At 40.4% G+C, this 18,408-nt stretch overlaps 1 protein-coding gene across 2 annotated transcripts; it reads left to right on the forward strand.

The window, feature by feature from the left end:
* The first annotated feature begins 3,624 nt into the window (after positions 1-3,624).
* LOC136443293 (platelet-activating factor acetylhydrolase-like) lies at positions 3,625-18,193 on the forward strand. Of its 2 annotated transcripts, XM_066440475.1 has the most exons (11): positions 3,625-3,807; positions 4,452-4,571; positions 8,471-8,630; positions 9,586-9,757; positions 10,523-10,646; positions 12,251-12,364; positions 12,851-12,942; positions 13,649-13,822; positions 15,326-15,474; positions 16,402-16,583; positions 17,316-18,193. In XM_066440475.1, the coding sequence occupies exons 2-10, from the start codon at positions 4,485-4,487 to the stop codon at positions 16,554-16,556; spliced, it is 1,227 nt and encodes a 408-aa protein (XP_066296572.1). In that variant the 5' UTR covers positions 3,625-3,807; positions 4,452-4,484; the 3' UTR covers positions 16,557-16,583; positions 17,316-18,193. The 2 variants fall into 2 exon arrangements, with proteins under 2 accessions (XP_066296572.1, XP_066296571.1); XM_066440474.1 differs by having other exon boundaries at positions 16,402-18,193.
* Positions 18,194-18,408: the final 215 nt, after the last annotated feature.

Genomic DNA, 18,408 nt, shown 5'->3' on the forward strand with positions numbered 1-18,408 from the left:
AGTCCAAGTTTCAGTCCTGGCGACGATTTTCGTATTTCCGTAACACCAGGAGAGTTTAAGTCTCTGATATCAGTCCAGAGGAACACTACAGATACCTAGGCCGTACGTAGTCCGCCGGTGCCGGCACTCCGACTCAAGCTAGCCACACTCTACAGTAGGGGAACGTCCGTTTCTCATTACGGTGTAGGGTGCAGTACGGGGCATGACCGCTTGACGTATAAGGCCAATGCACTCTCTTGTTAGTATTCAAGGCCATGCTAATGATCCTTTGCTGAATGAAATCAGGGAATATTTCAGTCTAGCGGATTACTGCCATCTTCTGTTGATTTTTATTGAACTCATTGAACTCTTGCACGTACATGTATGTACTTATATAAATGAGACTATCTATTCTCTTCATAACTTCCAACACACCCCTTACCAATCAAAATGGATTGCTCCTGCTATAAAAAATCAACTCTTACCGTCACCGGACTGCATCACTACATATATTGATATATAGAGAGGGACGTAGCTTTGTATAAAGGATTTGTCAAATTTTACTCATAGACATGAGTTCGCAAGAATTATAACATTAAAAATCGATGTTTTCGCGAGATGTAAAACAAAAGAAAAGAAACTGTACATAACATACTATCAATGTGTCAGCAAAATCGACAAAACACAATGGAGCTTGCTTGTAAAAAGATCCTTAGATTTCTTGCCTTAATTGTATTATCCGTCATTTTATACCACCAGAAATAATGAACAAGCCAAACTTACACAACTTCCTTCCTGCCCAAAGTTTTTTGTTTATCCACCACTCAAAAATCACGACCATAGCACATCCAGAACTTGAACTCAAAAAAAGGCCCGCTGCAGTACAGTAGGTTAAGCCGCTAGGAGGCTCATTATCGAATTGACCTTCATTTTCCCGACGCCCACCAACCTTCTAAATTTCATCACGATCCATCCAATGTCTATCGAGTTATACCGCCAACAAACAAACCAAGAAAAACAAAAGGTCCACTGCAGCACCGAAGAAACCCGCCAGAAGGCCTATCTTTGAACTTGACCTTTGTCTCCCCAACAGTAACTTACCTACCAAAAATCCCCAACATCCGTCCATGGCATCGAGAGTCATATCACCAACACCATCACTCCACAACCCCCGACCAAAAATATAACCTTCTGTCTACGGCGAAGGCAATGAAAGACCATTATTGTACGTTTCTTTCTGCTCTTACAAGCTACATAGGATTGTGTGATCACATACCCCGTATACTATTAATGGATTGTCCCTACATCAGATTATCGTGTGGTGCTACATCATCCCGCCCAGTCAGCTCAAGTCCAAAAATATGTTTTCTCCTTAACAAGACTGTCATTTTCTCACCGAAGAAACGTTAGTTTGGAACATTCAATCATAAAGGCAACACAGATATCGGGATGGTCTCAAAACCAAATGTATTCCACAACAAGTATAATTTCTTCACTGTCGTAACAACTTGTCACGTAACAAACTAAATTCATGAACAAAATTGTTAACTTTTAATGATCTATTCATTTGGCTTTCTTTACTTTGTGTTTGGAGGAATTTTTGTGTATATACTGTTTATCTTGTGTGAGACTTCTGCAAGAGTATATCTTGTATTTACAGCTTGTATCTTGCCCCATTTTAGAAAATGGTTCCAGGATATGATCAGGAGCCATATGAGACGGAAAGAGGCCATACTTCATATCATAACAAAAGCCGTTATCACAGATTGCGCAGCCTATGGGATGATCAGTGTTTAAAGCAGGTGGGGCGACTATAATCTGTCAGTAGCTTTACCGGAAAATAGACTTATTCTCAATGTAGATTACAGCAAAATGGAATATTTCTCTTTATAAAGCAACGCATTTTGTTTTCCAACGTAGAATAGCATTTACTTGAGGTACGAGTTATTTGTTATCATTTCTCGATACTTTATCCTGTTCTATGTTTAACCTTAGCAACAATCAGCTAACAAGACATCCTTAATACAAATATGGGGTTCCTCAACGGTTCAAATCTTCAATAAGATAAGACTTAAGTAGCCAAACCTTCCTAGGCGGACCGATTTTTAATTCCCAGTAAACCTCTTATCACAGCGACTCACCGATACTTAATGTGACCGGATGGCGTCGCCGCTAGAATCGTTAAAGCTCATACTAATAAGTGCTGAATACTTTTCCCTAGTTTGAAAGGGTGATGATAATCGGGCTTGATTCTATCAACTTCGTGGTGTCGGATTAACTTCATGCCAATAATGAGGAAGTGTCAATCCGTGTTCTAAACCTCTGATTTCACGAATATTAATGAGCTTTATATCTACTTAGGGGCTGTACAATAAGGATAGTAGGGAGCGTATAAAAAAGTTCATAATTATTTGATCGCGACAACTGAACGTTAAATTTGCGTGCGGTTTTCTCCTGAAGATAGAAAAGAAATACATTACCCATTGAATATTTGTCACACGCAGGCAGCGCGCGCACACACACACACACACGCGCGCGCGCGCGCACACACACACACACACACACACGCGCGCGCGCACGCATACACACACACACACACACACGCGCGCACACACACATACACACATACACACACACACGCACAGACGGTCACTCTTACCAAGGCTAACATCCTTGCTCTTACTGCTCAAACTGATCCCTGTCCTTCTTTATCAGCTTTGTTGTATTATCGTAAAATCCCTCCGAAGTTGGGGGTATGCCAAAGTTACAGCACCCTCCGTTACTTGCCCTTGGTGCTGAACGTGCTTTCACCAAATTGCTGTGTTTCTTAATCGGTGCAAGACAGATATTTTAGTCATAGGAGGTATTGTTTTACTATCCACGTAATAATATAACATTGGCATGAGATGTTGCTCTCCATGATTCGTTGTAAACTATGAAAATGGCAAACTTTTTTTCCGGTTCCAATCGGGAAAGGGTATCCTAGTCGGGGCTGCACCGTCTTTCGGAAGAGACATAAATCGGAGGTCCCGTGTTCTAGGAGGAGCCTCTAGCATGTTACAAAAGCCTCATTACTCAGATGGGTACCTACTAGGGGTGAATACCGGTTCGGCTTAATAAGTTCCAAGTCCAAGTTAAGGTCCAGAGATTTAGGTTCAGGTCCAGACCTGAACCTGGACCTGATACTGTCCAGTTGATGTTTTGTTTTGTTAGAACAATATTAAGCATAGAGAATTAATACTGACACGCACAACTATAAAAGTTTCTTGGTGAGAAGACTTTCAAAATAAACCATTGTTTGATTTTTAAATGTTACACTTATTTTAAATGCCTTTTTTTGTCAAAGGGGAGAGTGACTCAGAACACTTTTTATCAAACAAAATAGAAAATATATTTGTACTTTCTTCAGTTTTTTTTGGACTCAGGTTTTTGGCTTTCAGGTTTTTTGGACTCGGTTCTTGGATGTTATAAAGGTCCGAATCAGGTCCAGCGAACCGGTATCCACCCCTAGTACCTACTGGCTGTAATGATACAACCTGGTGAATTTTCATGACCTGTTTGGGCTATCAGTATGGGCGTGTCCTTGTTTGAATTTTGTTTGAATCAGGAGGGATAGTAGCTGACCTTTAACCTTATGACCCAGCCTCAGGTCACGTCCTGGGTGGTGCAAGCCGAAACAGCTGGGTACAAAGTACAAGAGGCAAAGAACACCGGAAAAACAGTTTATACTTTAGTTGTGTGTAAATCGAGACATTTGTAGGTTAGCCAACATCGATATCGTGTCTGAAAATATCGTGAATTGACGCGAAAGCTATTCGTGTGGTGCAGGTAGGCTAGCCATATAACAGTGTTGGTGACCTAGATAAATATATTTAATATGTAAGATAATTCTAACGTTATACCGTAATATTCAGGAACTGTTTTTGTTTTTTAAACTCTGTGATTCAGTTGTTACCATGTTCAGGAATGCTATGATTACTTGGAAAGAAGGTGAAGTATTTTCAACATGACTGTTTCTCTCAGTGTGTGTGTGTGTGTGTGTGTATGTGTGTGTGTGTGAATGTGTGTGTGTGTGTGTGTGTGTGCGTGCGTATGTGTGTGTGTTTGACTGTGTGTGCGTGCATGTGCGTATGTTTTTGACTATGTGTGTATGCATGCCTGCGTGTGTGTATGTGTGCGTGCGTATGTGTGTGTGTTTGACTGTGTGTGTGTGTGTGTGCATGTGCGTATGTTTTTGACCCTGTGTGTTTGTGTGTGTGTGTGCCAATGTCTAAGTTTCAAAGAGGGGATCCCTAAAACTTGCATATTGCCAGCTTCTTTACACACTACTAGCTCAGATCAAAATTCCTGAGATGTCAAGATACAAAAATTGAATAGTGCTTGAAAGTAACAGATGATTTTATTCATGCTGATCATAAATTATAACTGCATGTATATATAACTAATTCATCTGTACACCTATGTATATGTAGTGTACATGTAAGCTGGCAGCCCAGGTAGACAACATGGGGTCCAGACTGGGTATCAGGGCAGGGTCAGGACCGCACACTGTGGGAGTCACTGACATCATGACTTCTGGGCCCGACAAACATGTACGTATACAGTCATACTATTAATGCAGAAATATTCGCGGGGATTTAATTTTGCGGTAGAAAGAAAACGGAGTGTTCAGGGTGGTTTTGAGTTCGCGTTTGAACCAAGAGCAGCGCTACAGTCACACAATCGAACGGCTTTTTGCAGTCATTTTAAGTCCGGGGTGGACTCTTTACAGTGAATTTAAAATGACTGCAAAAAGCTGTTCACGGTAAAGAGTTCACCGCGAAAACCGTGAACATAAAACTACTGCGAACATTTCTGCATTTACAGTAATGCACAACTGGCACAAATTTGTTCTTTCCGTAATCATTAACAACATTAAGAGAGATTAAATCTCGAAGCTGAAACAAAATGTACTCCAAGTAAAGACTGCTCTGTTTTTCTGTTATTGTGCAATTCACATACCGGTACATGTAACCTCCATTAACATTTAACTGCCAGGTTACATAAATCCGTCACTTTGAAAAACAGTTGGTTTAAGAGATCTCTAGTGCAGCAACCCCCAGGTATGCACAGTGTAGATATACAGGAGTGCATTATACTGGGGGATATGTTGGGTTGGAGATCTGTTTGGACGTACCTTTTCAGGGTGACGGAATTATGTATTATTAAGTAGAGTTAGGTTCATGAGACTCTCTGCTTGTGGACAAAAGTTGTAAATCATGGTAACAAAATAAACAAAAGATTGTAGCCTGGTTACCACATTGTCTAGCTTTTTGGTTATTTAGAAGTGTTTGTGTCCTTCTAGTATCCATGAGATAATGTAGGTCCAGAGGCAAGGTTGGGAAATCTTGTGCTGAAAGATATGATATCATACTGTTACGTGTAACACACTTATCAACACTTGTTCCATTGAGGTGACTGTTGTGTTCTATTAGCCTGGATACCAGACCCTTTGCGCTAGAACCTTTCGGCCGGGGGAGTACATTGTCTCTCTTGACACCCGATCTCTTATTATTATCTATGTTATCTATCTAATGGACTATTTTATCCAACTGAACCATGTGTTTTGAACTGGCCGTGTTTCTGAGACTGTTCCATCCAACTGAACCATGTGTTTTGAACTGTAGGATGTGTTTCTGAGACTGTTCTATCCAACTGAACCATGTGTTTTGAACTGTAGGATGTGTTTCTGAGACTGTTCTATCCAACTGAACCAGGTGTTTTGAACTGTAGGGTGTGTTTCTCAGACTGTTGTATCCAACTGAATCATATGTTTTGATCTGTAGGGTGTGTTTCTGAGACTTCTATCCGACTGAACCATGTGTTTTGACCTGTAGGGTGTGTTTCTTAGACTGTTCTATCTAACTGAACCATGTGTTTTGAACTGTAGGGTGTGTTTCTGAGACTATTCTATCCAACTGAACCATGTGTTTTGAACTGTAGGGTGTGTTTCTCAGACTGTTCTATCCAACTGAACCATGTGTTTTGAACTGTAGGGTGTGTTTCTGAGACTGTTCTATCCAACTGAACCATGTGTTTTGAACTGTAGGGTATGTTCCTGAGACTGTTCTATCTAACTGAACCATGTGTTTTGAACTGTAGGATGTGTTTCTGAGACTGTCCTTCCCAACTGAACCATGTGTTTTGATCTGTAGGGTGTGTTTCTGATCATTCTTTCCAACTGAACCATGTGTTTTGAACTGTAGGGTGTGTTTCTGAAACTGTTCTCTCCAACTGAACCATGTGTTTTGAACTGTAGGGTGTGTTTCTGAGACTGTCCTATCCAACTGAACCATGTGTTTTGAACTGTAGGGTGTGTTTCTGATCATTCTTTCCAACTGAACCATGTGTTTTGAACTGTAGGGTGTGTTTCTGAGACTGTTCTAGCTATCCAACTGAACCATGTGTTTTGATCTGTAGGGTGTGTTTCTGAAACTGTTCTCTCCAACTGAACCATGTGTTTTGAACTGTAGGGTGTGTTTCTGAGACTATTCTATCCAACTGAACCATGCATGTTTTGAACTGTAGGGTGTGTTCCTGAGACTGTTCTATCCAACTGAACCATGTGTTTTGAACTGTAGGGTGTGTTTCTGAGACTGTAATTCTATCCAACTGAACCATATGATTTGTACAGTAGGGTGTGTTTCTGAGACAGTTATCCCTTACTGAATCATATGTTTTGATCTGTAGGGTGTGTTTCTGAGACTTTTATCCAACTGAACCTTGTGTTTTGACCTGTAGGGTGTGTTTCTGATCGTTCTTTCCAACTGAACCATGTGTTTTGAACTGTAGGGTGTGTTTCTGAGACTGTTCTAGCTATCCAACTGAACCATGTGTTTTGAACTGTAGGGTGTGTTTCTGAGACTGTTCCATCGAACTGAACCATATGTTTTGATCTGTAGGGTGTGTTTCTGAGACTGTTCTATCCAACTGAACCATGTGTTTTGATCTGTAGGGTGTGTTTCTGAGACTGTTCTATCCAACTGAACCATGTGTTTTGATCTGTAGGGTGTGTTTCTGAGACTGTTCTATCGAACTGAACCATGTGTTTTGATCTGTAGGGTGTGTTTCTGAGACTGTTCTATCCAACTGAACCATGTGTTTTGATCTGTAGGGTGTGTTTCTGAGACTGTTCTATCCAACTGAACCATGTGTTTTGATCTGTAGGGTGTGTTTCTGAGACTGTTCTATCCAACTGAACCATGTGTTTTGAACTGTAGGGTGTGTTTCTGAGACTGTTCTATCCAACTGAACCATGTGTTTTGAACTGTAGGGTATGTTCCTGAGACTGTTCTATCTAACTGAACCATGTGTTTTGAACTGTAGGATGTGTTTCTGAGACTGTCCTTCCCAACTGAACCATGTGTTTTGACCTGTAGGGTATGTTCCTGAGACTATTCTATCCAACTGAACCATGTGTTTTGACCCATAGGGTGTGTTTCTGAGACTGTCCTATCCAACTGAACCATGTGTTTTGAACTGTAGGGTGTGTTTCTGATCATTCTTTCCAACTGAACCATGTGTTTTGAACTGTAGGGTGTGTTTCTGAGACTGTTCTAGCTATCCAACTGAACCATGTGTTTTGATCTGTAGGGTGTGTTTCTGAAACTGTTCTCTCCAACTGAACCATGTGTTTTGAACTGTAGGGTGTGTTTCTGAGACTATTCTATCCAACTGAACCATGCATGTTTTGAACTGTAGGGTGTGTTCCTGAGACTGTTCTATCCAACTGAACCATGTGTTTTGAACTGTAGGGTGTGTTTCTGAGACTGTAATTCTATCCAACTGAACCATATGATTTGTACAGTAGGGTGTGTTTCTGGGACAGTTATCCCTTACTGAATCATATGTTTTGATCTGTAGGGTGTGTTTCTGAGACTTTTATCCAACTGAACCTTGTGTTTTGACCTGTAGGGTGTGTTTCTGATCGTTCTTTCCAACTGAACCATGTGTTTTGAACTGTAGGGTGTGTTTCTGAGACTGTTCTAGCTATCCAACTGAACCATGTGTTTTGAACTGTAGGGTGTGTTTCTGAGACTGTTCCATCGAACTGAACCATATGTACATGTTTTGATCTGTAGGGTGTGTTTCTGAGACTGTTCTATCCAACTGAACCATGTGTTTTGAACTGTAGGGTGTGTTTCTCAGACTGTTCTATCCAACTGAACCATGTGTTTTGATCTGTAGGGTGTGTTTCTCAGACTGTTCTATCCAACTGAACCATGTGTTTTGATCTGTAGGGTGTGTTTCTCAGACTGTTCTATCCAACTGAACCATGTGTTTTGATCTGTAGGGTGTGTTTCTGAGACTGTTCTATCCAACTGAACCATGTGTTTTGATCTGTAGGGTGTGTTTCTCAGACTGTTCTATCCAACTGAACCATGTGTTTTGATCTGTAGGGTGTGTTTCTGAGACTGTTCTATCCAACTGAACCATGTGTTTTGAACTGTAGGGTGTGTTTCTGAGACTGTTCTACCCAACTGAGCTATGTGACATCAGACAGAGGAGGCGTGATTGGCCGACGTGGACGCCCAGTCGGCAGTACTTAGATGGCTACCTCAAGTTTATGGCTGTTCCAAAATGGACTTTTCCTTTATGCAGGTTAATACTGGGTAGGTATGTACATTATTTCTGTAATTGGGAGTGGCATTGTTTTTTTAAGCAGTTTTGAAAGAGATTTTTATCAATCTGCTGAACAATGATGACAAGAGCTGTATATATTTTTTTATATCATACCCGGGCCACGATAACCTTCAATACGGGTGTCCAGACCGGTCCTTACTTAATGGTACGGCCCGGGATTCCCTAATTCGATTTGAATAATTCAAACTCGCTTTGAGTGCACCGGTTGAGCCGCTGTCGGAAATTCAAATACCGGATTTGGACGTTGAAATCAATATTGTCAAAATTTTTTTGTTCGAAGACACCAAACTGTCTCAACTTCTGGCGCATTTTGCATTAATGTGTGTTTTTTCAGGTGGGTATGACATATTTAAAACAGAACACAGTATATGCAGTACCACCCTCGGTCTCGACCCACGGTCAGGCGAATACTTCAGGCGATAGGGAATACACCGTGTTGTATTCAATATATACACACCAACCACACTACTTGTTATCAAAAGGAAGAAAATTGGTGTGGCTTCAGGTAGAGTTTTTAAAGGCAACCAAAGCAATTTGTTAGCGCCCAATAAATGGAAATAAAGAAAATGCTGAAATCTTTATGGTTGTGACATCTACTAACATAGTTTAGCACATTTGGGTAATAACTTCATACTTTGAGCATTTTAAAACGTCTCAAAAACGTGCCATATGATGATTTCCTTAGTTTTGCGAGCCTACAAAAACCTCCCGCAATGATTTTCAGTGAGTTCTCACATCACAGCGACGTCACATTTTTGCATTAGGGATGTTGCTATACATTGTGATAGTGTTGTTTGAACTAATCATGTATAGAAATGACTAAATAAATTGACTTTTCGGGCCCTAATATTGCTTAGGTTTCCTCTAAGTTGAAAACTGCTTAGGTTTCTTTTAAGGTGTTTTCATTGTCTTTCCTCCCTGTAGGTAACCCCAAGGTTCCAGCCATCCTGGATGCTCCACTGTTAAAACAGGAGACGCCATCCAAGTTCCCAGTAATAGTTTTCTCCCACGGTCTTGGGGGACAGAGAACAACATACACTGTTATATGTTCAGAGATGGCGTCCAGGGGATATCTTGTTGCTTCTATTGAACACAGGTGTGTGATTGTTTGTTTGTTTGTTTGTTTGTTTGTTTGTTTGTTTGTTTTATTCAGATATCCATTAGGCCACGCCAATTTATTTTGTTGCTTCTCGGAATAGCCTGTCCGGTTTTTCCCATGTTGACAACAACAAAATTGGGTCGCTATTCCCATTCACAAATTTTAACTCCCAATTTTACAATCTGTTCAGTTGTAAAACTCGATAGCCACCAAAATAGATTATAAAGGCCTGCACCTATCTAAAAAGTGTGGTCACATTGATCATAAGTTATAATTTTTCATTTATATTAAAACTATTTCTCTCAATATCAATCCATAGATTACATGGCAAAAGGTAATTTTGTTACTGAAATTATAGTACTAGATCAAAGAATGGGGTGCAAATCTGTGGAAAAACCTGCAAGTCAGTGCAAAAACCTGCTTTTTTCTCCTACCGCAAAATAAAACTACCACAAAGTTCATGAATCTACACTACTGTAAATGTATTAAAGTTCGCATGGTTTTAATTTTGCGGTAGGCAGAAAATGGAGTGTTTTGGTGGTTTAAGTTCGCGTTTGAGACAATAGAAGACAAGGGGTAGGAGGGCAAAAACTTTCGCGGTGGTTTTGAATTTGCAGCGAAGAGCTTACCGCAAAAACTGTGAACATAAAACCACTGCGAACATAAAACCACCGAGAACATAAAACCACCGAGAACATAAAACCACCGCGAACATTTCTGCATTTACTGTATATCTTTATCCACTGTTCCCTATTTCTACAGAGATGGCTCAGCTTCTGCAACATATGTGACCAGGCAGGATGATGATGGGAAGACTCAAACGGTAGAGTGGATCCCGATGACACCTAAACCAGAGGGGGACGAGTATCCTGTCAGGAACAAACAGGTAGGGATGGTCTCAAGTTCACATGTCGTTTCAAAACAAATTTCATTTTAGAGGCACCCAGAGCATTTGATGAGGCTTGAAAACTGGAAATATTCTAGTTGTTGTAATCTTTTTGAAATTGACATTTAATGCCACTGTTTACCACATTTGCGTGCGGATTTCTTATCAAAAGTGCTCAAAAGCTGCACAAAAATAAGCTACATGGTGATCTTTTAGTTTCACGCGCCTAGTGTAAATAGACCGATACCATAGCCCCGCCCACCTCCGTCAAAACATAAAAATGCAAAATTAAAACATAAAAATTCAAATATTGACGGACATGCAGTCACTCTCTCATTGGTCGAACCGCTAATTGTGATGGACAGTCAGGATCAGTCTATTAGGGCTTGGATTTTCTATCAGTTCTCACCACACAACGACTTCGTATCTTTGCTCCTTTGATGTCGATATGTAATGGTATAGTGTTATTGAAACTTACTATGTGTAGGAATGACTAGAAATTGGAGTTTTTTTTAATTTCAAGCCTCATAAAATGCTCTGGATGCCTTTAAGCTCAGTCATTTCAGCCATGTGCATGAAGTGGTGGTGAATTACTCATTCCAAGGAGGTCTCCCAATAAATTCCTTGCTTATTCCTAAAGTGTTGCATGTGTAGAATCTGCATTACATCTATGAATAGTTTCATGAGGTTTGTAGATAGCAGGAAGTTTAGTGAAGTGTGCTTAGTTCAGTCAATAGCGGCCCTGCTTCTAGAACTAGAAGCCGTGAGCTTGACTGCGGCTGTGTCATTCCCCCAACATGTACGCAACCGGAAAGGGTGGCAGTCCTTAGGACGGGCTGTTAAGCCAGGGCCCGCTGTTCATTGTAGTTGTAAAAAAAAGTAGGGGGATTTCCCCGGTACAATAAACCTGTAAATACATTGCATACTGTCATCTCTGCCATTACCAGTGGAAGAATAACTCTTCAGTGAGTTAAACTGGATTGATATCACTTTCACTTTTTCACTTTCAATACATTTAAATAGGTGGTAGATTTCTCTGTCACACAACTAAAAGGAATTTACCTTCCACTTTTTGGCAGTCTTATCCTGGGGCAATAGTATCATTTGAGACCGCATGCGTATAGCTAATACCAGTATGCGACCTGTCCAGTCATTATTGCTGTAAGGAAGATAACAGACATTACCTACGAAAATGTTGGCAGGTAAATTTCTTTTGGTTATGTAACAGAGAGTTAGTTAAAAAGTTCAGTTTAAATCCTCCCGCACCATAAAGTGTAAAGCGGTGCCCATCCCCGTTTCATAGCCCTGGGCCACACTGTGGTGCAATCACTGCAGCAGAAGGCTAGTCCAGTGGAGTGTGTTTAACTTCCATACTGTTTCAGAAGTATGTACCATTTTTATAAAGTCTTTGGTATGACTCAATGCACCTCTTGTCCAGAGGTGTCCTACCCGGGGCTTGAACCCGGGCCTTCTGGTCCAAGTAATTTGAACCAGATGTGGCTAGTAACAGAAGCGCAGACCACTACACCACAGGGACACCCCTGTGTAACAGAGAAGGTTATCATTATATCACCTTTACATCCTTACGTCTGCTTGTACTACAGGTCCACCAGCGAGCGGATGAGTTGGGTCACATGTTGGACCTTCTCGTCACCATGGACCAGGGCAGTAACATCAACAACTTGTGCAAGACAGGCATGGACCTATCACAGTTCAAGGTTAGGGAATTTTGTGCTTGAACTGCTTTGAGTTTTGCTTTCAGAAACCTTTTGTCTCTTATATATGCCGTAAGTTGCAAAAAGATATTTCGGAAAACGGATACTAATGTCAAAGAATGCCAAAGTCAAAGAAGAAGATGTGAATGGAAAAAAATGAAGAATCATTAATTGGTATGCCATTCTCTGTGTGTTGAGTAATTTGTTCAACCTTGTTGACCATGTAAATTTCATAATGAAGGCAACGTTTTTTTGCCAAACTTTTTTTTGACAAACCCTTTTTTTTTTATTCGCACGCTCGCATCAGTTTTGGGGTTCCCGGAGGATGGCATCCATATAATCAAATCAACATGGCCTAAGGTGATTTTTGTTAGGATACACTGTTAGGTTTTAGATGATGTTTGACAGTATTGTATTCACCAATTAGAATGTGTGATTTAGGAATGTACCATTTCACAAGGGGTGATAAACGTCTGATATTTCTTACAGGATAAACTGGACTTGGACAGGGTTGCAGCTATGGGCCACTCCTTTGGTGGTGCCAGTTCCCTTGTTTCTCTCTACAGAGACCCCAGGTTAAAGTAAGTTACACTTGTGGTCATTTATGTCTTTAAGTTGTATTGCTGCATACAGTGAAAATGTTATTACTTATCTCATATTAGTTGTATAACTTTTACAAAAGGACGAAGTATTTTTTAAATTTGCTTGTGGACAGACAGGGACAATGTGGAACGGCACTCAAGTTATTGATTTATTTCAACAATGCCACATGCAGCAAACAATACGGTATCTGTATCTATATAGCCAGTATAACTGCCATTAGGCGTAACACACCAGCTTCGCAGGCACGCGGCGCGGCAGCAGCTGGTTATGTTACACTGAACGGTCTGTTACACCTAGTCTTTGCACATCTGAATGCAACCGTTCTTTAAAGCTACTTAGTGAGGATGCTCCTACGGTACTTGATGAAAGGTAGTCCCATAGACTTTTTGAGGCCATCGGGGCAGTGGGTCCAACCCTCTCCATCCACTGCCTTTTAGTAGTTTTACCTCCCCAACCGAAGTCAGGTACCTATTTTTACAACTGGGTGGAGTGAGGAAAGTATTTGTTGAGCTGACTCCAAGTATTCCATAGAGGTTTTAGGCATTGCCATTTAAGGGGGGGGGGATTTTTCAATACATTACTGTCCTATAGTCAGGCTGTGCTAGTCGCAACGGGCAACAACATACCAGATGATGATCTGCTGTGCTCTAAGTTGTGATGATGACATTGTATCTTGTTCCCCAGATGTGCAGTCATACTGGACGGCTGGATGTTACCCGTAGACAGAGAGATGTACCCACAGATCACCCAACCAATCCTCTTCATCAACACGGAGGCCTTCCATTGGCCGGGGAACATCGTACGCATGAACAGACTCATGGGAATGGACGGGGTGGACCGTAAGATGATAACGATAAAGTGGGTGAATTTTCAAAAGACCATTATTTCATATTTGGTAACTCTGCTGTAGTTCATGGTGTAGAGAAATTATCTTGAATATTTGGTTACACATACATTTGCAGTTATAATGAAAGCTCATCTGTGTTGGTAGTAATCATAATACAATGCTAAACTTTTTTCCAACACTAAGGTATTCACGGATCGAATTTTCGACGACCACTGTCGCCTTCTTCAGGATCAATAATGACCAATCACTGCCGAACGTAAACTCGCGAGAGTTACGGACACGTGACTTTATTGACACGTGTCATTGCGGATACGTGACGTCAGCAATTGGTCAAACGTGCCAGGAAGTTTATAACGCCCACTGTCTCTGTTGAGTGACGGCTGGAGTGCCCTGATGTATATGGCCTCCTTTATACCTCTCATAAAGTAGTCCTGCTCAGTGTCCAGTATTCTGACTTTGTCCAGCGAGACGGTATGGCCCGGAGATTCAATGTGGATGTGTTGAGAGACTTCAGACGAATGCGAGCTGGGGCGTTTGTGTTCAAGGAATCTGGTTCTCAACGAGCGTTCTGTCTCACCGATTTTACGTTCGGCAGTGATTGGTCATTATTGATCCTGAAGAAGGCGACAGTGGTCGTCGAAAATTCGATCCGTGAATACCTTAGTGTTGGAAAAAAGTTTAGCATTGTATTATACATTTGCAGTTGTGAATTGATTTGGTTTGAACTGTCTAGAACACACATCTGAGTTATTTTCAAGTGTAAAATGATATGTGATTGTTGAACTTGAGTTTAATTTCTTCGTACAGAAGAAAGCAACAGACTGGAATTTAAGCCATTTTTGTTTTATATCGGGTATATATATATAAATGTCATTGGTGTACTGACCATGGTATTACATTGGGACTAATCTGCCACCGTTAACAATATTTCATGAAATATGCATTCACTTAGGAACATTTGCAGACTTTGAGGTTTTCTGCCATAACACTTTCTACAAATGACTGTTGACTATAAATACAAGTCTGGTCAATACCTTAGTCAAACTCACTGTTCAAATATTTGATACACATTTGATAATTCACATCATGTCATACCTGGGCCACGAAAACGTTTGATACGGGTGTTCCAGACCATAGAATATTTAGAATGCATTTCGAAAATTTGAATACTGGATTTGGACATTAGAATGTGCGACTGTTACAATTTTTTGTTCGAGGACACCAAATTTTTTCTCAAATTCTGGAGCATTTCGCATTGAAATATGTGTTTTCTCAGTTGGGTATGACATGAATAAAATACAACATGGTGTATTCCGCATCACCCTCCGTCAGGTCAAATCGGCCTATATACGGCCATCGAGCGATCCGACCTGCGGTTGGGCTGGTACCTCGGGTGATGCGGAATAGCCCTGTGTTGTATTCTATATGTAAATGAACATTGTTTGCACATAGACCAAAAACCATGCAAGTAAGTTTTTTATGTGTATTAGATATGCTCTCCTCTTCTTTTACAGGGGGTCTGTACACCAGAGTCAGTCAGACTTCACATTCCTGTTTGGCGAGTTCTTTGGAACACGAGTCCACAGCAGGGGTCCACTAGACCCGCACGTAGTCATAGATATCAACAATGAAGCATCCCTGGCCTTTCTGGCTAAACATTTAGGTGGGTGATGTGATTCCTATATGTTTTTGGCGACGCCTCAGGGGCAAGCCTAATGGTATAGTATTGTGTGAAGTTTGCAAGAATTCTAGAAATTGCATAGGAATTCGTCCACAGGCATTTGTAATCTCTGGTGTGTTTGGATGTTAGCCCCCATGACCTCAGGCCCTGGAATGGTGGAATGTGGGTCATCCATACACACTCACACAAACACACAAACCACAACAGAACAATACATGCTAGCATTACATTAACACATCACCCACAACAACAACTGTCACCATGGCAATGTCTTTTTTTCAATTGCCAATCTTGTTGTAACAGCCAGTTAATTTGTGTGTTTGGGAGGATGCAAAATCAAGTAGGGAGGTTGGTAACAAGAATGCCTTTACCCCTTAGATTTTGAAATGGAACAACCACAATCAACATTATCTACAAAGCATGGTGTATACATCCTCAAGCTACTTAGTTATATAGGTTTCAAATGACAAATGTATTTTACATTGGTAGCGTGTGTAGTCTAGTGGTTATATTAGCAGCCTTGCCTCTGGAACTAGTGGTCATGAGTTTGATCCCAACTGTGTCGCTCAACCAACTTACACGCTACCGGAAAGGGTCGCAGTCCTTTGGAGAGGACGTTAAGCCATTGTGCTTGTCGAAATGGGGAAATTTCCCCGGTACAATGAACCTGTAAATACTGTACATAGCATCTGTCCTCTCTGTCATGACCAGTGGAAGAATTGCTCCTCAGTGAGCTAAACTGGATTGAGATCACTTTGACTCTCACTTTGACTTTACACAGCACTGAAAGTAACATAAAGATATCAGTGCATCCCACTGTAGATTGTAATTGTAGGTAAGGTACATGTGTCCTGTCTACTATCTTTTCCATACACTGATACTACCTACCTTTTTTCCTCATCCAATCAGATTTACCAGGAGGTGACTACAACAGTGCTTTACTGGAGGGGGAGGGGGAACATCTCATCAAGGGAACAAACGTCAAACTGGACCCAAGACCAGCCAAGGAGGGACAGGTGGATACAAGTGTGGAGAAGCCGACCCCAGACGAGGCCAAGTTGTGACCCTTCTCTTCAATCGTGTAATCTAAGGTCATTATTGCATCAATGTTTTGTGAAGAATTCTGTATTTTTTATGCAATTTCTATACAATCCACTGTTTCATGACATGTCATTATAATAATAATAATGATAATGGTTTATTGGTCAGAAATTACCCTTGCAATGGCAGCCAGTGCTGAATTGCTGCAGGGTTTACAATCACATAATACACAACAGATACATATTTGCTCCACACTGACCACTTGTCATTATGGTCTCATTGCTCCGAGTGGGTACCCAGAAGAATACGTACCCTAAAAAATGAACGGCTGCATGAACATGTGTTTATATCGGTGGGAAATCCCCTTTTAGCCAGCCCGACTGATCTCAAGCGTCAAACTGATGAAAGCTTGTTTGTAACTGAAGAAATTAGCAGGTAAACTTCAACAGTCACGCGCAAGGTTGGATGTGTACACCCCGACGTTGTGTGTGATGCAATCCTGCGCTTTCAGCTGGAAAAGTGCCTTTTTGGGGGTGTAGCTAAGCGCAGTTTGTAACTGCTATAAAAAGATTGTATGTAGTGATACTGTTGCCAATTTTTTTACATGATCTATGGTAAATGTTCTCAACATAAAATGAATAACATTGGTGCATCTTCTATAGCTTCATTACGAACGCGCCCATGTAAAACATGTACTATAACATGTAAGCCTATGGGGCGAAAAAACTCATGAATGAGACCTTATTTTGGTATATCTAAGTATGCTTGTTTTAATATTGCAGGGTCAATCTACACACTAGGAGACTATGAAGGAATTTCAAATTCACAGAATGCCAACAGTACAAGGGATCACGATCACATCTTAGTGTATGATCAAAAACAGTACAAAATGACAAACTCAGGGCATCTGTACATAGTGAACATCATTAGAAATAAAGACAATAATTTATTACAACAGACTTCAATTGGAAAAATGTTCTACATGTTCAAAGGGTGGAAGCCGAATTGTTCACTGCATGTGTCAATTGTAGCAATATCTTAGGTACATAGATATTTGTAGAATCTATTAGACCTCTTTCCAGTTACGGCAGCCATTTTGAATTCCTCGGGGTCAGCTGGGGGTCACGCACCAAAGTGAGGCTCGGGTTGTGTCAGCCTATGATAACCCTATGTTACAACATAGGTATGCCATCTTTTGTGGTACATTTTGCCCCTCTAAGGGTGTAGAGTGAATTTTTTTAGATTTTATTGAAATTTCAATGAACAAAAAATTTGTTGTTTTAATTGAAGGAAGGTGTGATCAACACGTGATGTGTATGCATACGGTCATTGTCAATACTGTGTAACAAAACACTGACGTAACAAATTTGTAAAGACCAAGTAACACTTTTAACAATTAGCTATCTATATAGATACATTTGAATGATATGATTTTTATTTTTGCTCTTTATTTCCGCATTTCTTAAAATTCATTCATTATATACAAGAGGAATCATATTTAATACTCACTCACACACTCACTCACTAGTAGATTGAAAATGTAAACACTTTTAAGTTTTTGCATCATGTGCTTGGAAAATTATGACAAGGAATGCACAAGCAAACTTAAAATTCCTCAGCTTATTAAAATGAATAAAATATATTTTATTGACTGCAACTAGTTCAATGTGTGTATCTTGATTCTTGTCCAATTTCTACCATCTCAGCATAACATACAACTTATTATTTTCATACGTAATAAACACTTCCAAAGAATATGAGATAAACATGGTCATTTCATAGTTATACTACTATTCTTGTCTACTTTCTACAATCAGCTCAAGAGAAGTCTGTTGAATGAACCAAAATATCATTTCGTGACGTTAACGGCCCGGC

Source organism: Branchiostoma lanceolatum, chromosome 10 (genome assembly GCF_035083965.1).
Source record: "Branchiostoma lanceolatum isolate klBraLanc5 chromosome 10, klBraLanc5.hap2, whole genome shotgun sequence".
Lineage (NCBI taxonomy): Eukaryota > Metazoa > Chordata > Leptocardii > Amphioxiformes > Branchiostomatidae > Branchiostoma > Branchiostoma lanceolatum.